Genomic DNA, 22056 nt, shown 5'->3' on the forward strand with positions numbered 1-22056 from the left:
CAAAAGGATGGAAAGGATTAAAATATTCAAAGGGTTTTCACCCAACATCCTAAATAACTTTCTTTATACAACATACATTAGTCTGGGGCACAAACTGCCTATGAGCTGAAATTATTGTTTCTATTTCCTTTCTTCCCCCAAAAGAGAGGGAAAAACATTTCAGTCCAACAAAAAATTTTTTTCTATCAATTCAGAAAATGAAAATAATTACTGTATTCACGCAACTAATAGCTTACAGACACACTCCACCTGAAAGCGATGCCAGGAGCTTCCTAAGGGGAAACCTCCATCATCTGACATGAAAAGCAACAAAAGTTCTTGAGGTTTGTAGGCACAGGGTCACAGGAGCTGCACCAGCTTTTTGGGGGGGTCAGCCACTGGCCACTGCCACCACTTCAGTGCACTGGGCAGGGCTCAAGCAGCGGGATCAGGCAAGGACAGCTTCCTGTGAGCTGCCCTGCTGTGACCACCCCGACAGGGTCACTGCAGGGTGAATTGAAATCAGTGTGCAGAGTCAACCATAAATTAGCATTTTTTCCACCTTAAACACATGTTGAGATGTTTGAGAGCATCTCCCAGTTACACCAGGCCTTGCTCACCTTCTGCAGGGAGGAGAAGCAACAACGTGACGCACAAGGGCTAAAGGCTAAAACCCACCAGCGGCTTTAGCTGAGCAAGGCACAAACTCCCAGACCACCCTGGGGATATGATGCCCAGCCAGCAGCTCCATCCCCCAGCCACTGTCTCTCCTACAGTGACACTTGGCAGCTCAGCTGAGCCCCAGGTTTTGCTGCCTTCGAACATGGGGCCATCCCAATATCCCGCTCCCGCAGCCACCCAGCCAGAATGTGCTGTTCGGGAGACAAACGACCACGGAGGGGCTCCTCTGGCATCTGCAGTTCAGCTGTTTGCTTCCTTTTTTTTATCCTATTATTCTTTTGGATGTCAAATACAGGAGCAGATGTGCCAGGCTGATGGGAGCTGGCTGGGAGAGCCTTTCTGGCTGGAGGGCAGACAAGGGTGAGGCAGGACAAAGCTGATAACTGTGGCTCCTCTCTATTGAGGATGAACCTTTAATCCTTTTATTCACCCTCCTGCTACCTCTGGCTTTTTTTAACTGCCTCTAAACCAACCTTTTTTTAATAATCAGCTCATTGTAGGCAGTGGCACTTGGTCAGCCTAAAGCCTGCCCAGAACACTTTCACCTGAGTGTTAAAAGGGCAAAGCCACAAGCACCCATAGCGCAATAATTTTGATCCCAAATCTTCGTTGGCGAAGCCTAGCCATGATAAATCCAAATGAGAAAAAAAAAAGCCAAGCATAATGTATAGAACTGAGACCAGGAGTAAGACAAGACTAAAGGAAGGCTCATGCTGCATCCACCTTCGACAAAAAAACCTGTAAATTTTGGAGGAGGCTACAGCATTAAAAGCCAGTGAAGTTTCTCCTCTTACATTTCACAGCACTGAAATTACTATTTTTCTTTGATTATTATTTGGGTTTAAGCAGAAAGAGGACAGAGTGTTTGAGTCACTGCTTGGATCAAACCAGCTTAAAGAACAAGAAAGTATTTTGCATACCCTAAGTTAACTGAAGGCCTGGACTAACTCCTGCTGAGGGAAGTCAAAGGTTTCACTGGAAACTGGACAGTACTGGATTGAAACACTATTGCCCACAAAACATGTAAGAAAAGCAACCAAGAGATGAGAGTAACGTTAAAAATAACCAACAAATCACAGAATACTGAACCACTACCGGGTCTTCACCAAACCATCTGCTCCAAAACTCCTGCTAGAATAAATCCTACATTTAACATCCACTCAGCAAGATGTATTTTTGCACTGATTCCATGAAGTATCATGGAGTTAGGACAAAGCATTACATCATTTCAAATGAAGAAGGCAAATCAAGTTATTATATATGTACATGTTTTAATTAATTTTAAAAATTGTCTACATTTAAGGATAGATTTCAAGGACTCCCTTATATTTTTTTCTGTTACATTAGATTATACCTGAATAATCTGCATAGTAACTTGAACATTACTGTTTTCTTCTTTTTTTTTTTGTTTTGTTGTGAAAATATCAGTTGCAGGTAGCAATGTAACATCTCAACAACAATCACAATACGTGCAGGATGTCCAGCCAGAAGCATTTCTCTGTTGACTTGCAGTAGCACGGCACTTTATAATTTGTGTATCAATATTTTTTTTTAAACCTTTTTTTTTTTAAAGTAGAGTTCAGATGTGGCTCAAGAAGCAAAAACAAACTTTCTTCACTCGATCTCAAGTGTGGGGTCAGCTCCACAGCTGACTGTGATCTGCTCCACTGGAGTTACTCCAGTTAATATCAGCTCCAGGGGTTTTTTTTCAAAACACACCTGTATTTGCCTCCATGCTGTCCTTAACATGGGTGCAAACTTAGGAATGTGGTTTGAATCCCTTCATTAAAGGGCCTGAATGAAGGGACTCTGTCCCCCAGCCCTGCTCCCTGCATGGACAAGAGCAGAGAGGGCTCAACACTTCCAAGAGCAGTGCAGGGGGGAGGTAAAGAGTCTCTTGAGAAAGGAAAAAGAAAAAAAAAAAAAGAAAAGAACAAAAAAAAGCTAATTTTGCTCCCAATGTTAAACTTTGACATGTGAAGCATTTCTGTTTCCAGATGATCAGCCCAGCTGCTTAAGAAGGTATTCAAACCACCTACTGCCACAGACACCTCACATCAGACACCGAGTCCTCTTACAGACTCTGCCCTGACTGAGTGAAGGCCCAGCCCTGACCTGTGTGTCCCCATGAAATGCTCACCATGAGGTGCTGTGAATACCATCTCTTGCCCCCCCTTAACCTTTCCTCACCCACAGGAAAAAAAGTGCTTTTGCTTTTTCTACCTGATGAATACTGGGGTTGCTCGATCCTGCTCCCTATCCCATGTGCTTGTACTGAGATCTGTCCCGAGGAATCTGCACTTGGTTGGCTGTCAGCTTGAGGTGGATGTGGTAAATGCCAAGGGTGATCACAATCACCAAGCCCAGGATCAGGCCCAAAATCAGAGGCAGGGTTTCTTCCAGCTGCTCCCTCTGGTCCACTGGGCACTTGTGTTCTGCAGGGAAAGGGAAAAAGGGAAAAGAGAGCCACAAATGAGACCCTGCAAATCTGAACTGCTGCAGTGGCCAACTGATCTCCTCAGAGTCACAGCTCCATGAGAGAGCCCCTGCACAGCAAAACCAGCTGCAGCAGCAAGGAGAGACAGTGACAGAACCATCGCTGGAGCCCCAGGGAGAAAATCAATTGCTTTGGAGGAAAGTGAAATCACAGTCAACACAGGGAGGGAGGCAGAGGTAACATCTATCAAACCAGCCACGCAGTGTAAAAAAACACTTTTATGCCCATAAGCTCCTGTTCAGACCTCTCTGCCACATATCAATGGCCTTGCTGGGAATGGGACAGCAATAGTATGTGTCTCCTGACTGTGGCTGAAGATCTGCTTTGTTTATTTAATTATAGAGTCTATAAATATGATATCATGAGGCCTCAACGTCACTCAGATTTTAATCGTGCATCAGACTTGCCCTGCACATCATTCAGAGATTTCCCCCCTCCATCTGCAAGGTATCAGAGGTTTAAGAGCATCACTCTCCCCTTTCCATGTGCTCCCCAAGGGGAGTTCACCAGCCTGGCAGAACAACATGTGTGTCTATGGTCAAACAGCATCCTGGCACCCCGTGTTGTTCACCAAATACGGCAAAGGATGAGCAGAAACAACACCAGCCCCCCAGTGTTCTTCCCTCTGGCTGATGAGTCTCTGCCATGGTCTGATAAACCTCTAGAAAATATTAATAACCACAGCTACAAGGTGAAAACACTTTTCTATTGCGCTTGTAAAGGCCACCAAGGTCAGGAAACACATTACACTGGCAATCCCAGTCCAGTTCCCTTACAGTTCCAGAGTCTACTGCAGGCCTGACTGACAGGAGCACGATGTAGTTTTTCCCCCACAGGATTGCTGCTTCTCCATGCTGACAGACAGGCAGAGCCCACATTGCCAAGGTGGGGCTGCCAGGACAGAAAGAAGAAAAATTCTAACTCTGGGAGGAAAAAAAAAAAAGGTTATGTGGTCCAAGAGGGCCAGTTCTCTGGCCCCTGGATCATCTTCTTCATAGTATTAGAAATGTGCTGAAAACAATGAAAACTTTAGGGAAAAAAAAAATGGAAAAATAGAAAGGCTGAGTGTTAGATGAGCAAATACAAAGGGCACCACGAATTCCTGCCCTCACTAAAGACTGTCCAGATGGGTTCCCCAGGCAGCTGACTGCAGGACACCGAGATCTGCAATAACCACGAAGAGCAAATGCTCCACAAATCTAATGCCATGTGTTAAAGAGCAGGAAAAACCCAGAGACACCCCCCCAGGCCCAGACAGGAGGTGACAGCAGGGACCTGTCTCCAGCGGTGCCAGCACCTCCAGGAGCTCTGGTGCGTCCTGGAGCGGAGCCTCCTCCCAGCACCAGGCTCACAGCGGTGCCATCAGGAAACGTTTCAAGCTGCAAAATGAAGTGAAACAAAAAAAGCAAAAGTGAAATGTAGTCTAACAAAAAAAATGTCCTTTTCGGTTCCAGTTGCTCACAGTTTCACCAGAGGAGTGATTAATCACCAGGACTGTGGTACAGGCGATTCAGCAGTTGCTGCAATGCAGGGGTTTTGTTTGTTTGTAGTAAGGAGAATGGAGGGGGGAAAAAAAGAATCCTGATTATTATTATTTAGCTCCCAAAGTTGGGTTTCTAGTGCTTTATGAAATTCTTCCCAGTTTAGGATGCTAAGGCCTGACCAAAGTCACAGAGACACACCAGCAGGCTGAGCTGACTGCAGGAAAAGCCACACATGGGGCAGAACTGCGGGGCCAGGGGTGCTCCAACCCCACAGACCCACTGCCCACGTGTGGATACAAAGCAACACCATGGGAAAAATCCATGCTAGAGGAGCTCCTGTGTACCCACCTACAGACAGCCTGACAGGCCAGGGTGTGCTGAGGTGCCAATTAGCAGGAGGAGATCACAGCAGCTGGACTCTGATTTTTGCTTTGAAAGTGGTTTAGCTTAAACCCTACAGAAAATGGAAAGCAGCCTGCTGTAAACCCAACTGAGGGCATTCCACTCGGCTCAAACACACCAGGTTTGCCCGAGCACCTTTCCCTACATGAGGGTGATGCTGCATTTGCAGGAGAATGGGGTAAATGTGAGGGTCTGCAGCCAGTGAAGAAGGCAAAACACCAGAGCTGTGATGCAGAGAAAGGACCCAACTCCAAAGCACCTGCTCGTAACATCTGAATTCCCCCAGCTTTTGCCAAAGCAAACTGGCTGCAGAGCACAAAATATGCCAGAGGACGTGGCCAGAGCTCTGGTGTCCACAGAAAGCCACGGCTGTATTTAAGTGTCTGAGTCACAACTCAAAAAGATGTCAACTCTTGCAAGCAGCCAAGGAAGACAGTTCTTTATCCTGACACTTTTTTAAGAGGATTAAAAGAAAAAAAAAAAGGAAAAGCAAAGCAAAGCTGGCAGTCTCCAGCAGCTCACCCCCAAACATGCTGCTCCCCAGCTGGACCCGCTGCACCACCCTGGGCAGGGCAGGCAGCCTTGCACACCAGCTGCCTCCTGCCTTCCCAGCACCTTCTCCTCCCCACACACATCCATCTTCTCCTTTTGGAGCAGATCACCAGGCATCCCTTTTAGGCTCTTTGGAGACTGTAGGGAGAACGGGAATGGGGCGGGGGGCCACCCAGCACAGAGGTACTGGCGAGTGCTCAGCACAAATACATCTACAGTAGAACTCAGGCTCTCCAGGTGCTGACTGCTAGGAGGATGAATTTTGTATTTTAACATGAGTATAGTGTTAAAACGCGTCATTTTGCAACAAACAAAAACATTTTCACGTTTGTAACAACATACTTTAACATTTATAGAGCATGAGCTGTATAAATGGCACTGAGGTGCACAACACTGCAGGGAGACAGGCAGAAGGTATCATTCCTGGTCCATCAGCCAAGGAAAAGGCAAAGAGGGAGCAGGAGGGGAGAAGGGTTTGCATGAAGTTCATGGCAGACACAGATTCAGACATTCAACCCCACCAAGCACAGTGTGGGCAGGTGGGCTGGTTATGCACGACAAATGAAACACCACTGCATTGGGAACTGCTATCTATTTTAAAATCAATGATCCTGCAGGAGAAAGGCCCTTTCTGGTAAATTTTCACCCATATTTTGCTCCAGGTCACAGGGATCTCAGCATTCCCCAAACCGATGGGATCTACCCTCGGACCAGGAAAGCAAAAAGGTCCCTGGCAAATTTAATTCCCTTAAAAGTTCGGGTAAGGCTGGAGTTCTGCTGCATCCCAACCACAGCAGGGCCACCCCTTTTTTCCCCGAGAGGTGCCACCCCGCAGTCCCTGGTCCCAGCCCCACGGAGCACAGGCTGCAGACAGATACAAAGGAGGCGTTTAGGTACGTTGCTCATTGTTCTCCTGTGCTGCACAGCTCCAGGCTCACGTACTGCCACCGTTTCTATGGTGAGTGCTCGTCCAATTCCTGTACTAGGGCTACGAAACCACCTCACAGGCCCATTTTCTTGTTTGAGATCCTTCTGCAGAGCAAACAGCAGCAACAAACACACGGCGCCCTCCCGGCAGCCACAAATGCCAGCCTGGGGATTGGCACAGGGATTTGTCCAAAGGGATGGGAAAGACGGGACAGTTATGTACGGGCATGACAAGATGGATTGTTGAGATTTTTGAGGTGGGTGTTCGTAAGTAATTAGATTAAAAAAAAAATAATAGAAAGATCAGGTGCTTTTTTAAATGTGGCTGCACACCTTGGTGCCAAGGACCCTTAGCAAAATGTGGCCCTTGACCGGGGTGGCTCAGAGGGAGCTGAGACCGAGTTGAGACCTCCCAGGATCCCAGTCTCTCATTCTCAGCCTTTGCATCCCTTTGTATTTTCCACCATAATGCATTACATTTGCATGTATATATATTAAAAAATCAAAAGAGCTGGCAATTTCTCTGGGGTTCTTTCGTCAGTTTAAATTTTCTCCTCACACCCTCTTGATCCAGCTCATCTGTTTTACTCATCTTTAAAGCTGAAAACATATACACATTTTCCCCATAAAAAAAATAAATTACCAAGCTCTGAATGAAAAAAAATGTTCTGCTGCTTCTGTACTGAAAAACATAAAAAAAAAAAAAAATATATGGATTTGTGAAGGTTGAAGTGGTGTCTTTAAAAAAAAAAAAGAAAAATGATACTTTAGCACATGAGTTTAAGCATTCAAAAAAATAAAAGCAATCCAATCACTCCCTACAAGCTTTTTAATATATCCCTGGCAGAACAGTGTCAGGACTAATGAAAAAAACCTTTCCCCCATTCCTTTGTGGTGAAAGGGCCCTGACCCTCCTGCGTCTCGGCGATTCTTCTGCTCTAGCGGGTCTCCTTCTCCATTCTAAAATATTTTAAAGTGTTCTGTAGCTTGTTCATAATTAATAGGAATTTTACCTAATGGGAAATTAATGAACCAAAAAGGAGAAGGCTAATTACTGTAATTTAAGATTGGCAGTGGTTCTCAGACCCCACAAAGGATCATGTTTTGCCATGCGTGTGCCGCGGACAAGCTCGTCGGCGCGGCTGGTGGGGACTGTGTGAAGCTTCATTGATAAATGACCTCTCAGGCACTTCTGACCACCCTCTCCAGGTGCTCTCTGCTATTTAACTTCCAGTGGAATTTGACAAAAAGAAAGCTAATTGAATAAGGAGAGCAGCAACAACCAAAAAGCAAATGACAAAGAGAGAAGCTGCGCTTTCCTCCGGAGGAGGAATTGCCCACACACGTTTAAAGATTGCTAAACCAACCAGGGTCTCTTTGTGTCCTGGAGAAAAAGAAAAAAAACTACAGCAACAAAGGAAAAAAAAGAGAAAGCAACAAATTTACTGCCTGACAGGAGAGAGCATATCATGAAAATGGCAGGTAGATTCCTTTGGCAATGAGCCCTGAGTTCCTTTGTTTTAACTGGGAGCTCTCAGACTTCTCTAGTTTGGTATCACAGAGACACAGCAGCTCAGAGTCCAAACTTGCATATTTTAAATATGCTTTTCTCAGCCTCCAGCATCTGCCCACGTATAAAACCTACTCCCCACTACACTGGCCCTGCCATGAGTAATCCAGCCACGCAGAGCTCTGCCAGAGCCAGCACACGTAAGAGCACGGATTTACTCCATCGGTGAGAGGAGGGGAGACATGAGTGCAAGCGCTCGGCTCTGCAGTCACTGCTGGGTTTTTATTGTGTGCTAAAATATTTCCCACATGCAAAATAATGAAGCCCCACGTTTTTAATGCTAGGCTTGAAAATAACACCACCATTTTCTAGCTCGTTATTAAAAGATTTGGCTATTACATATTTTATTTGCATCTTGTTACGCTAATGGACTTAACTAATTTGATAAGGTAGTGCTATAAAATGGGGACTAGTCTCACCTAATTCAGGTAAGCACGTTTGCATTCCCTCATTCAACCTGATGGAAAAGCCAAGGGGGAGTCAGGGAGGAGGAGCACCATGGGTTCCTCAGGATAAAGGCAGGCAAAACTGCAGGAATTCTGCCCTATGGCAGTATTGCTGCTGGCTCCAGTACAACCCTTTGATATAAACAGCACGCCTTAACTTACATTTTCTTTTATCCACCATTACCATTAGAGAAACCCAAGAAGAGGAATGACATCCCGTGTGTTTGGCACATGAGGCGCCTCACTGAAGTCCCTGCTACGCTTTCTTCACCCTCACAATGATCATAAATCAAACTGAAGCCAGCAACGTGCATCCCAAGTATCTCCTGCCATCACAGCCCCAGGTTTTGCCTCAGTGTGCAGCAGCCCTAAAAAACCCCTGGAGCTGAGCTGAAGCAATTTCTTTACTGCAGAGGAGACACCTAAGCCTTGCAGGATTCCCCAGGGACCGGCTTGCTGGCAACCTGGCTCTACAAGTCCGCACAGAAGCCAATGTACATGCAACGACAGGCCGTGATTTTGCAGCTAGGCTGAATTTGTAAAGGTTTTTGGAGGGCCACAAAGGCAGGGAATGGGTTGGAGGGACTGCAGGGAGCACTGATAAGGGAGCTGGAGTGAGGGGATGGTGCTCTGATAAAGGTGGGACACAAATTCCTTCAGTACATTGCAACATCCCCAAAGGCCACGGCGGCATCAGCATCTTGGGGACGCAAGACTTGCCTTCACCCTGCACCTTACCTTCACTGAAGACAAAATCCGCGGGGATGTCGAAGGGCTGGAGCCGCACTTCCGACAGCAGGAGCTGCACGGACTTCTGGTGGTCGCTGGAGATGAGGGAGATGGTCTGCTGGGCCTGGCACTCGTAGGACTTCCCAGCCGGGGTGACCAGGGCCGAGAGTCGGTGCGAACTGGCCGTGTGCTTCCCGGCTGGCCAAGGGACACAAACAGAGGTCAGGTCCCGTCTCTAGGGGCCGGAGGTGACTTTAGTGACAAAGGCAATGGACCGAACACGCGGATGCGCAGCCGGTGCGCAATGCGGCGCCCGCGCGCACCGCTGCTCCTACAGCACCGCTGCTCCTACAGCACCGCTGCCTGCGCTCCTGTCGCAGGACCTGAGGCCCATGGAGCTGGAGGAATGGTTTCTATTGACACACGTGCAAGTTTTAGCCTGGGACTGCGCTCGTACTCCCCACATTTGGGAAGCGGCAATTCCTGCGGCCGCACCTGAGCTCAGAATTCAGGTGGGAAGGAGCGATGTGTTTTGGGGACCATGCTACAAAGCAAAACAGGCCATAATGCCTTTCCTGAAACTACAACGTGATCATTTCACCCAAGCATAAGTTACAATAAAATATTTTCCCATCAAGCTCATTTTACAAACGAAGGCCGAATGCAGCTCAGCAAGGTGGAATGAGGGATGCCTTCCACCTCCCGCTCTTCTGCAGCCCTTTGTTCCCCTCCAGCAGCACAGAAAAGCAATCAGTGTTTCACACTGGCAGAAGCTGATGAGGCATAGCCACCACCGTGTTCTGGGGACTCAAACAGTAGAAACACCAGTGGGAAAACAGCCCCATATCTACTGTATCTTACAGCACAAACTCTTAGCCCGCTATTCACTGGAGTTTGAAAATCCTGAGGAAGAATGATTTGCAGATGACAGTATTTCAGTTTTTGATAAAAGACAACTAATTTCTGAGCAGAAATGAAATAAAAATAAAATGAAAGCCAAAAGAATGGAAACCCAGCAAGAAAAGAGGAGGCTGCTGGGTGCAGAGGCGTGTAGGGGTATGATACTGATGTCAATCTCATAGTTATCCTGGGAAACCGCTGCCTTCCCACCTATTCAACCATCATCAGAAGCAAGGAAATAATTAACCTTAAAAACCATCTCCCAGAGGAAAGGAGACAAGCTTTTTCAGCCCAGGTGGCCCCCTGCCCACCCCCTCGGGCCCTGGGTCCCACCGGAGGGCCTGGGGCAGCGCAGCACACGGGCAGAGCTGGGCTCTCCTCCCACGGCAACCGCGGTCATTAAACACAATAAAAAAGGGGGGGGGGTCGGACACAAAAAAAATAGCCCGCCGTTTAAACTCGGCAGTTGGTGCCGGCTTTGTCGGGAGGGTTTAGGTCTTCCCCGTTACGCTGTGCTTAGGCGAGTAGCCCGCGGGGTGCCCGCCAGACCCCCGGGATCCGCCTTAAACCCCGTCCCCGGGGCGCTTACGGCTCACGGCGTCCTTGAAGTAGGTGCGCTCGGAGGTGTCGTAGGTGAACTGGATCCGGCTGAGCCTCCAGAACGCCTCCGGCCCCCGGGACGTGTTGTGCCCCTCCTGCCGAGACAGAGCTGGTCAGGACCCCGCAACGCCGCCGCGCCCCCTCCCCAGCTCCCAGGCGTGCGGAGGAGCCCGTACCTTCAGGAAGAAGAGTTTGAGAGTGTACGCTTGCTCCAGCCAGGAGAGCTCCAGCTCCGACTCGTTAGTGCCACACTTGCCCTTCATCTCGGCTCCCCGTGATAGCGGGATGTCGGCTTGCTCCGTAATCAGCTGGAAACGGGGAGCGGGGGCTCAGGGGGGCGGCCCCGGGGCTCCTCCGGGAACCCACGGCCCCCCCACTGCCCCGGCTGCAAATCCTCGGAGGGGATGCAGGACTTTCCCGAAGTACCGGCGGATGTGTGTGTGTGTCCCGTGCCATCCCCGGTCCTGCCGGAGCCCCGGCAGCCCCCCGGGCCGCCCCGCCGCCCCCGGCCCCCACTCACATCCACGTAGTTGCTGGCCCACACGTCGTAGGGGACGATGAACTTGGCGGCGAATTCGGCCATGAGACACGTCGTCTTATTTTCCCGCACCACGAAGATGTCCTTCTCGGGGTTAGGGGAGAGCCCGGAGAGGTTTTCAACTTCTTGCTCGGCGGCCAGGCGAGCCGCGGCGTCTGCGGGCACAGAGGGGCTGAGCCCGGCAGCGATGGGCCCCTCGTCCCAAACCTCTGCCGGCTCACCTGAACACCCCCGGCACCCCCGAGCCCGATGGAGTAAGCTCCTCTATCGCGACGGGGCGACCCTGTCGCGACAGAGCAGGTAACGGAGATGGGGCGGCCGGCGGCGGTGATGCGGGACCGGTGCTCGAACAGCGCCGGGTCTGTCTCAGCGCCAGAGGCTGCCCCATCGCGACAGAGCTCCCTGTCGCGACTCGCCGCCGCGGTACTCACGCAAGAGGAGAAGCAGCCCCGGGAGGCGCCCCCCGGCCATCCTCCCTGCTCGGTCCCGGCGTGGCCGCGGCTGCTGCAGCTGCTCCTCCCAAAGGGTCCGCTCCGGAGAAAAGAAAAAAAAATTAAAAATAAAAAGGAGGAAGGGAAAAAAAAAAGAAAAAAAGCTGCACACCTCCTTTCTCAGGAGCCGCACAGGCTGCAAAAGCACTCTGCTGCGGAGTGGCGGGGAGGAGGGACGGGGAAAGTGTGTGGGTGTGCGGGGAGGAGGAGGAGGAGGGGAGATGCCGGCGGAGCTGATGGAGGCGCCCACGCCGAGGGACGGGGCGTACGCACGGCCGGGCGGGGAGGAGGGATTCCCACCCTCCGGCGGTGGGGACCCCGCGGAGGGGCTGCCGGGGATCCCCGGGGGGACCTGGGGCCGCCCCGACGTGCGGCTGGAGCGCAGCGGGGCTGAGCCCCAGCGCCCCCCGCTTCCCCGGGCAGGGCCGGCGGTGGGAGCGGGGCCGGGTCCCCCCCCTCCCCAGGGCCCTGCCCCGGTCCCCTCCGGAGAGGCCGGCGGGGCAGGGGGGATGGAGGAGAGGATATCTAGTCCAGCCGGCTGCTCACGGAGCGTCACTAATTTCGGTGAAGCCGAACAGCTGCTTCGCGTGTTAATTTAGAAGGAAACGTGCAGCTATTTTTGTGTGGCAAGGTCAGGAGCAATTCCACAGCCTTTTGTGAGCGGCCACCGACACACCTGAGCTCTAAGACGTCGCGACAAACCATAACACCTACTGTAACATAAAACATACCATCCCGTAGGTCCCGACAGCCCCGAGGAAGGTGCATTAGAACAAAAAACAACACCGGCCGTGCCTATGCGGGGCGTTTCGGGGGAGCAGGGAGGAGGTGACACCCGGGGTGCGCCTCAGATGGGGGGACAGTGCCAGCTGTGCCGGGGCTCACAGGGGTTTGTTCCTGCCCGGCGCTGAGGGGAGAAGGGGCTGCGAGGCGGGGTGATAAGATGATAAGAGCGCACCCCCTCCCTGAGCAGGGAGGGCTGCCCGCCCCCCGCCCCGGGTGTGCGGTGCTGTTGGGGCCCCTCAATTGCTCGTCAAACGGCGCCTGCCTTCCCTCCCTCCGAGCCCGGGGGGCAGGGGCTGGGCCGGACCCCCGGGCTGTCGGCGGAGGGGTCTGCGGGGGCAGCAGGCGCGTTGCCAGCCCGGGTGAGCTGCTTGTCCCCCCCCCGGAGGTCCGAGGCGGTGGCTGGAGGCCGCTCCGGAGCTTCCCCGCTCTCCCTTTCGCCGGGTGATGCGACGGTGAAATATTTCCCCCCCCCCCCGTCTCTCATCAGGAGCTTTTTTCGGAGCTTTAACGCGCTGCCACCCTCGTCCCGGGACCGGGAGCACATCCGATTATTTACAATTTACAGCGACACCGCTCCCAGGAGCAGCAAACCCTACGCCGAGGATGTTTTTTTTTTAGGTTAAAAGCCAAAGGGACAGCAGCTATTCGGAGTCTGTGGCGGATTCATCAATTCGCATTTCTAGTTCAGGAAAAGGCATCTGGAGGAAACAGTCCAGGGTTTTGCGAAGCAAGGGACTGCAAGGTGAGTTTTGATAGTGGGCAGCTGCCCTTTCTCTGCCAGAGCACACACCTGCAGATAGGGGCTTTCTTGCTGGGAAATAGCTCTTCAAAAATAAAAGCAGGTACTGAAGGAACATATTGATTTTTCTAACTGTAATGTTGAAATTCCTTTTCTGCTTGCTGTACGTATTAAATATATTCTGACCGTTTCCTCTCTCTCCTGTTTCATGATAAAGAGTCAATCCTGCCCCCTGCCCCAACAGAGTCAGACCTGTGTTGGTTGTAAAACAGGATTAACCTACAGATAATAAGTTCAAGGGACTGTATAAAGGAAAAAATATAATCTTATATACGAGTCTCTTTGACTGTAACAAACTATATTTCTGTGGCAATTGTAGTGCCTGGCTTCTTCAGTTCCTTCACTGATGAGCCCAGTATTTAACTACCTTCTATTTCCTCCTCTAGTCCCCTATTTAATTTCCAGACTTTTTGAGGTTTCTAGGTAGCTTCTGAACCTCCAAATGCAGGATTCTGAGCAGCTGCCCCTGCATCCAGCCTGTGTAGGAGGGTACCACAGGGAGCAGCTGGGAGAGAGCAGCTGTGCTGGAGGCACAGGCGAGCCTGACCCACGGCACAGCACCGCGGCTCTCCCGGCACCCGCCAGCTGCACAGCACAACAAAAAACCTTTCAGCTCCAGGGGCAATCGCCACTTCCAGCCTGCAGAGACACGTTTAGCCTGCTCTCCGCGGCAAAATAGGGAAAGGCCTAAGATTTCCTAAAACCAAATAAGCCCCAAAACATGGTCAGAGCAGAAAGGTCTTACCCGAGGGAGCCAGTGCAGCATTACCTGCCCTGAAATGCTGTGACCGGGGCCAATCTATGCTCACAGACTGGATCACCTGGAACTAGACCCCCAACCTGCCCTTACACAAGCAGTCTCCACAGCTGGGGGTGTCTCTGAAGGCTGAATCCCCCTTGCCAACCCCCAACTACCAGGCAGCAATAACTCTTACCAGCCTCCTCAGGGGGAGCACACAGCAGGGTGACAGCGGGGCTGCAGCCCTGGAACAAGTGCTGGCACATCCAGCAGGAACAGGGTTTTCTGGCCGACTGGCTCCTCTGGGATGTGTCTGCCACTTGCAGCCGGTTTCACAGGCAGCCCGTGGGCAACAGCATGTGGAGTCTACAAGGAAATCAGCCCCCGAGGGGTATTTTGGGTCTTTAGTGATGCAGTTTAACTGCACTCAGGCAGTGCAGGTGTTAAACAGACTCCCACCTGGAAATAGTTAATGACCAACCCCCAAATTACTGGAGGTGAAAGAATAGCGGGCTGCCTGTGAGGCCAGGGTGTCACGACCCTCCCCATCACAGCTGAGTTGAATTTATCTCAAGAGATTCAGGGAGGGAGAATCTGCCACTTCCCTCGATGAAATTTCACTGAAGTGGAATCCATCACCCCGGCAGGGAATGGCATTTTAAACTGCTTTAACTCGGTATCAATGTTCAAATTGATTAGCCTATTTCATCTCAATGGAAATTCTCACCTCATTACATTAGTGGCCAAACTTCAAATAATTTTTGAATCAAATACTACTTAAACAGTATTTCAAAATACTTAGCTGACAAAATTCATCACTTAATTTCAAATTACTGCCTGTGTTTTATGCTAAATTGTCAATGGATAAAATAGGCATCAGTGTTGGGAGCTGAGGTTTCCTGCTCTGCAGTTTCACAGAAGCCCATTTTCTCTCTGACTTGACAAATGTCTGGCTCCTGGCTGAGCAGTGAGCACAGACTCAAACAGGGGCTGTGGGCAGTATTTTCTAGCCTTCCAAAACCCGTGTTTCCCCCCGATGGATAAGACACTCGCCAGGGAAGTAAGACAGGCAGGTTTGTTTTTTTTCAAGAGAGGGATGTGAGCTGAACCCAAGCCCTCCATTTCTAGTTATTTCTTTAACAGGTAGGGCAGTGTTTTCCAGCCAGGCTGTAAGTGAGCCTAAGATGCTTCACCATCCAAGTTCCCTCTGTATCTGGTCTGTTATTTGCTTCTCTTTACCAGCTAGAAATCACTGCGGTAGGCAACGGTACAAAATTCCAGCTCTCAGCACTGTCTTCGCCAGCTGTGTTTTAGAAGACATTTTTAATTAAAAGAAAAATCATAATTAAAAAAAATGCCTTGTTTGAGATGCCAGATCCTGTCCAGCATGGTCTGAAAACACTGCTGCTCCCAGCTCCATCCAGCACTTGAGACCGGCTTAGGGAGCAGGGAGAGCTGCTCCCAGCACACAACTTGTCTTTTAAAACATTGTAAGGAGCAGGAGATGCCTCCCTAGGCTGTGGCATCAGAGTGGGAATTCTGAATACGCATCACAAGTTTGTTTAAACCCTGCTTTAAACACCTCAAGACTCACTGACCTCTCCCTCAGCTGCAGTCTCAAAACTGTGCTGCTACACTGGACTCAGGCTGCTGCGTCTCCAGGCAGTGCTGCTACACTGTACTGGGGTGGACCTCTAGTGCTGCCAGGACCAATGCTGCACAATGCTTCTATCACTTAAATAAAATTTAAAAAAAAAAAAAGACTCCTTTGACTAAATAAGCTGTGATAGAAATATATTTACACTATGCACATTTTTACAGGAAATACAACTTGCTAAAAATTTGCAGTTAATAATACCACCGCCCTGCAATTCACTGCAGTCAAAACTAAAGGATTTGAATTTTTAAGGTTTTTATTAGAGAAGTTGAAAGTTTCATCTCAGGACCGACAATAACATAATTATCTCTTTTCATTTATTTTGTTTATAGGAATATGTAGAATTTGTTTGTACAAGCATATACAACAAAGTAATTGGTGCTTAGTACATTGAAATCAGGAATCTGATTTGTTCTAAACTACCAGTTTTCCATGCAGTCATCTTTGAATTGGCAGCATGGACAAATTCCAAGCGGAATGCTTACATGCATTGTTTTGCAATATAACTACAGCAAGCTCTGGAAACATGCAAATTAACACATTAGCAAATTGGTTTTTATATCTAATGGACATAAAAAGGTTATTCCTGATATGAAATTCTGAAAATCTGCATAAATACTTCTGTGTAAAATTAAATTAGTTATGTACTTTTCTTTTACTACAAGTATCAAGAATGCCCACGTAATTAATATACACACATATATATAGAGACCTTGTAATGCTAAAAGTCTTTGTAATTAATCAAACAATATTCTGTGCCATACATTTACTCAGTATTTACCAGCTAGTAGCATGACTGTGGTCATATAGTAGGCATTACAGTCTTAGTAGCATTTGTATCACATGCAAACATACTCTTAGCATTTCTGTTTACTAATTTTTATCACGTGGCAACATGTATGTGATTTTCTACAATGTTGTAATTCCCAAGTGTATAAATACTTTTTACATTTTCACAGTTACAAACTTTTTGCCAAAAGCCATTTAAACAATCTTTTAAGTTACAATGAACTGTAATATCTGGGATCTGCAGCAACAGGATCAAAATGCAATTTCTATACAAGCAATGTAGGATGTAAACTTTTCTTAAAGTGCCTAAATATGTAATTCCTTAGAGCACTGATCAGTTTTGGCACAAATACACTGTATTTCCCTCAGGTTATCCACTGCAGTAACTTTTACAGGATATGGGCTCCTCTCAGACATTATGACAGAGTTGATATGGCACTTGTGAATGACATCATTAGGCTGCAGAAATATCCTGTCAAGTTACTGTTGCAGCTGATGAATTTGGCCGATGACTTTGTACATATTGTACTTCTGAATATACGCAGTTACCTTTCAACTGCCTGCTGCCTGGAAAATACCTCGGAATATAATTTATAATCACCCAAACTCAGCTCCTTACTATCCTTAGATTATTAGGTTGACTTGGCATAAGATCCAGTTCAGTGGGCTCGGTGACATGAGGTGCTGAGCATCTGGCGAGTTGTTGCTTGTCGGGATCTGGCAGCAGGGGGGTTTCTATACAACGTATCACACATGAGAACAGAAATGGTAAATAACATGACTCGACTACAGTTTTTTGTTGCCATTTGAGATGATGTTAAAAGCATCTGTTGTGTTTCGAGGCTCTGATTGTGTAATTCTGGTGCAGGCGAGCTGCCTGTTGAGACACAGGAAGGAACACAGGGACGGGGTTTAAAAAACCGTCTTCATCTTCGGGTTGGGTTTTTTCTGAACAAAGGAGATTCTTACGGAAATCCAACAAAGGAAATTCAGTGCCCAGTGTTAAAAAAAAGAAATAATGCAAACCTTAAGACTTGGTGGTCCATAGCTACGCTTTACATATTAAAAACAAAAAACCAAAACAAACCCCTTCTAAAAACAAAACAAAACAAAACAAAACAAACAAAAAAAAAAAGGAAAAAGCCCACTTTTCAACCTCAGCAACATTATTTTGAATTTTGCTCTCATTTTAAAAGGATGCTGTGTTCTCCAACTTCAATTTGCTTGTTGAGGCTTCAGACCACTGTTGCTGGCCTGCGATCCATCTCTGCTTCCAGCTTCACCATCTGCTGCATCTCCTTTGCCTGCAATCCAAAATAACCGCATGAAGCGTCGCATTAGACCTTTTGTTCAGAATGAAGCACACGTTCTACATGACAGTGTCTGAGCGAAATACAGGCAAAACACACTGAGATATATATATAATAATATAATTTTTACACCCCTCAGCCTCCCCCGTGTCATTCTGTTTTCAAAATCAGGTGTAATCCTTAGATCTACAAATTCATGGGGAATATTTTTGATTCTATTCCAGGACTCATGGGTTGACTTTCTACAGTGTGTGGTAAAATGCAGAAGCCCCAGTATTGGGGAACAAAGCTAGGCAGATGCCAATTTGACTGTTTCTCCTGACAGGACATGTCTTTGGGAATGTATTCTTCACTGCTGTTCTGTGAGTACTCTGATGTGTTAATTCCTGAAATTCTTAGAGACTTCATCTATGATCTGGACTTATTTCTTTCATAAAGGCAAGGAATGACTAAAATCCATCAGTGTAACATCTTCCTTGCAATAGGCAAGATTTTTTGAGCAGTAATTTTTAAAATATTGATTTAAAAAAAAAATAATCTCCATCTGGCTTGGAGATTCTTAATATTACAGTTGGGGGTGTTTTTCACCTCAGGATTAGACTACTGCTATGTGCTTCATGGGATTACACACACTGAATCCACCTGAAACTGCATCCAAATGCATTATGCAAAATACAGCAATGAATATATGCCAGATCTGGCTATAAACTCTGTGTGCCTGAGGCTTTGCAGGCAGAGTTAAAGCACTGTGTATAAATGGTAACTAGCCTGGGAATCCCCTCTTAGAGGGCGTTTTTTTAATTCCTTTCCCTCCCTCTCTCAGACACACACAGAGGCACAATTTCTCCTCCTGTTACAGTGTTTTGTTTGAAACTCTGTAGTCTAAAGGAACTGAGAGTCAGCATCTTCATTTTCCCTGAGGCCTCTGAATCTGGGAAGTTATTTAAATCCATAACTCCAAGGACCCTGAATAAATTGACCCAGAGAGCAATCTAACCCAGCTATCTTTTACAATCAAACTTCTGAGCATTAGGACAAGTTTAGGAAGAGACAACCCAAGCTAATATTTTCTTTGGTGTAACTGCTCCGCATCTGTCATGCAGGGAATAATGGTTAAGGGACTTGACTTACATAAACTCTGTTCCAAAAGAAGTTGTAAATGTTGCTTAGACAGAGAACTTTGCTACACAAGCTCCTACTTAAGGAGTCACCTATTCTGTATGTGCAAACACATATCTGCATGTGTGAAAATGGGCAGATGTAGGTCTAAAGTAATGAGATGCACCACTATTCCTTTTGCAAGGTAAATGTGGATTTATGCAGATGTGACATACCTGCCTTCTTGAAAAATCTAGCCCTGTCCTTCCTTAATCATCATCATCATCATCATCATCATCATCATCATCTTAGGGAAAAAAGTAATTATGATAACAGCAAAGCAACTGTCATAAATATGATTAAAAATTAATCAACACTCTCCATTTAAATGACTTAAAAGTTTGAAAGTAATGAAGAAATAATTTTAACATGAAAATATGGAAACATAACAAATAAATCAATATGGACAACCTCTTCTGAAATGTTGGCTGGATTTTGCCTGTGTGTGAAATGAAACTCCAGATGAAACAAAACCTTGTGGTTGTTTCTTAGTGACTCACACATTTCACGTTTTAGGCTTGTGACTTAACTACTGGCACACAGTGTCCTATAAATATTCTGCCAATGTATTGTGTACAGAATTGTTGCAGAGAGAACCTGGCTTCAAAGAACACATTAGCATAGAGCACAGGACCAGGGTGCCTGGTTTTGCCAGTCTGAGCCTGGTTCAGACAGTGCATTCTGACCCGAACACTCGAGCACAACACTAGAAGATGAGCCTTCTGGAAGGCAGCACTGAACCTACAGTGAGCCCAGAAGTGAGGGACAGCCAGTGGACTCTGCTTTCAAGATGCTCTTTAGTGAGACCTCAGCAGGCTAGGAACCATATACAGTAAAATAAGAATAAAAATAATTTTTTCCTAGACTAATGAATGCTTTATTTCATCATGACATGTCTATAAATAGATGTTGTTGAAGTGGGTGCTGTCAGTGGTGCAAGATGTTATCAATTCAAGAGAGTAATTCAGGTGAGGCAGTACTGTAACCATGGGATGTTCACACCCAGTGCAGCTCTTTCCCTTGGTAAGACAGGGGTTAACAGAGATTTCTTATCAGTAACAATTACTTAGGGAGCCACAGCAGCACAGCCACACCACAACTGGAATTGCCATACCTTGTAACGTTGGAATTTGAAGTGAATTTTAAAGTGCTGGAAGCCTCTCTTCCTTAGGCACTAGGAAGCTATTTCTAGCCATCTATTCTATATTTTGCTATTCTTAGCGTGGAATTACTTATTTTATTACCATGCTAATATATGTGGGTACCCTTTGTCTGACTATCAGCATTAGCAGGTAATCATACCTATGTTAACACTAAAATACTTTCCTCAGATCAATAGACACTCTCACACAGTTCAGAACTGTAAGCAGATATTTCAGTAACAGCAGCTAACATACAAGTTAATCTCTGGTTATTTCCTCAGCACATCCCTGTTCATATGCATCTGAATTTGAGATGCTAAAGCACAAAATACTGTTAATATTGTGTCAGGCTCAAATATCTGTGTGCAAACAAGATTAACATTGTGTCCACTATGTCAATGGCACTTCCCAATGGTTGCATTTACAAGGAGGGCTCCAATGATAATGATTTAATTTAGAAGGAAAGCACACTGAAATAATAGTTTGCTTATTATACGTCCATCCTACCTTGTGTTTGAGAGACTGCATGACAGGATTTCAAAAGCTGTTTGTACAAAAATAATAATGTCAAAATTGAGTAATACAACAAGAAGCAAATTAAATGAATGAAAACTGAAGTGAGATTGAAAAATTAATGCAAGAAAAACATACACAAAACAAAACAAATTTAAATTCACAACAGTTTATATTGAAGGCTGTTTCCACCCATAATTCTATTTTTCTACATTGTATATTTGTATGAAAATTTTCTAGCCTTGTTTTGATCAGGAAAAAAAAAAGCTTTGAAATCATCATTAAACAAATACCACCTTTATCTGGATCCAACTAGCTTTCACACATCAATGTGTACCACAATGAAACCAGAACCAGCTATGGTTTTGCACTGATGCACTTTTGGGGGCCAAAAGGAAATGGTCAAAACAGCACGTGCAAAAACATATACTCTGATGGATCAAATCAGAGTGAGTCAAGAAGCCGTTGAGGACTCCCCCTGTGGCAGAGGCCACCACATGCCCACACAGAAGTGATAACCAGCACGTGGATGAGTTTACTCCATTTAATCACTGATGATTTAAGCTGACTCCATCCCTACCCTGAAATGGCTTAAAGCCCACCTAGGCTGGACCATCACTCAGCAGCAGAAGCTGTAACCCTAGGTGAGGGAAGTATCTAATTGCTCAAAGAGGTGACCCCTTTAATGACTCACACGTATTCCCACCTGCCTCCCTCCCTTATACACAACGTGGTTATCACATTATGGTTAAAGGCACAACTAGAATCATTCTCTCTCGTCCTTATGCTTTTAAAAACGTATCCAAAGCTCTCTGAAGCCAATGGAAACAAACAACTGATTACACCCATGTCTGGATCAAGCCCACCATTTTTTTATCAACTGTCATGCTCTCTACAGTGATGCTACAGATCTGCTGTAGCCCAATCTCCTCCCCCAGGTCCCGGCTCCCCTGGATCCTGCCTTTTCATATTGCCCAGGAGCAGACTGACTGACAGATCTGTTCATGCTGGATGTTTCAGATGGCCTCTACAGAATGTTCCTGTGAGGGAACAGAATGTGTGGTTGTCATTCTGAAGGGAGGTAGACAGAGCCCTGGTGGCTGGGGCTCGCTGGCAGTAGCCACCTGAGATCCTACATGCTGTGAGACCCCCTAGAAGTTACCCAGGCTGCAGCTTTTGGGGCTGTAGGACTCTCTCCTGGCAGTGGAAATACTTGATTTGCATGTACTCTTCCCCTGCAAGATGGCTTTAATTCATGTTATGTTTTCCAGAGAGTTCAAGTTCTGAACATTTAATAAACAAAGTAAGTACATAACCCTTGAAAGTAATGGGTATTAAATGCTCCCCTTCTCTCTCACCTCACTGAA

The 22056-nt window shown here is 47.1% G+C and overlaps 2 protein-coding genes across 8 annotated transcripts in view; both read right to left on the reverse strand.

Moving 5' to 3' along the window:
- Positions 1 to 1911: 1911 nt before the first annotated feature.
- On the reverse strand, positions 1912 to 12073 carry LAMP5 (lysosomal associated membrane protein family member 5). Its single transcript, XM_027693455.1, has 6 exons — positions 11737 to 12073; positions 11288 to 11460; positions 10944 to 11075; positions 10757 to 10862; positions 9277 to 9465; positions 1912 to 3095 (listed from the first exon to the last, which is right to left on the reverse strand). Exons 1-6 carry the CDS (start codon positions 11774 to 11776, stop codon positions 2917 to 2919), a joined length of 819 nt encoding a protein of 272 aa, XP_027549256.1. The 5' UTR covers positions 11777 to 12073; the 3' UTR covers positions 1912 to 2916.
- Positions 12074 to 16015: 3942 nt separating this feature from the next.
- PLCB4 (phospholipase C beta 4) overlaps positions 16016 to 22056 on the reverse strand; it is a 194718-nt gene continuing 188677 nt past the window's right edge. For 5 of the 7 annotated variants that reach the window (XM_027693331.1, XM_027693327.1, XM_027693328.1 and 2 more), the window contains 2 exons: positions 20684 to 20720; positions 16016 to 17870 (listed from right to left, as the gene is read on the reverse strand). In XM_027693331.1, the coding sequence (XP_027549132.1) occupies positions 17782 to 17870; positions 20684 to 20720 (126 nt within the window). In that variant the 3' untranslated portion in view covers positions 16016 to 17781. The remainder of the gene's footprint in view (positions 17871 to 20683; positions 20721 to 22056) is intronic. The other 2 variants (XM_027693333.1, XM_027693332.1) reach the window with 1 other exon arrangement.

Source organism: Neopelma chrysocephalum, unplaced genomic scaffold, assembly GCF_003984885.1.
Source record: "Neopelma chrysocephalum unplaced genomic scaffold, ASM398488v2 Primary Assembly neopelma1_91, whole genome shotgun sequence".
Taxonomy (NCBI): domain Eukaryota; kingdom Metazoa; phylum Chordata; class Aves; order Passeriformes; family Pipridae; genus Neopelma; species Neopelma chrysocephalum.

Bases quoted from the DNA above. Each gene is read 5' to 3' on its own strand.
- LAMP5 (XM_027693455.1), bottom strand. From the start codon at position 11,776: ATGGCCGGGGGGCGCCTCCCGGGGCTGCTTCTCCTCTTGC. The intron at 11,461-11,736 runs GTGAGTACCGCG...CTGTGCCCGCAG, and splicing joins GGGGCTGCTTCTCCTCTTGC to ACGCCGCGGCTCGCCTGGCC. The intron at 3,096-9,276 runs GTAAGGTGCAGG...CTTTCCCTGCAG, and splicing joins GGATTTTGTCTTCAGTGAAG to AACACAAGTGCCCAGTGGAC.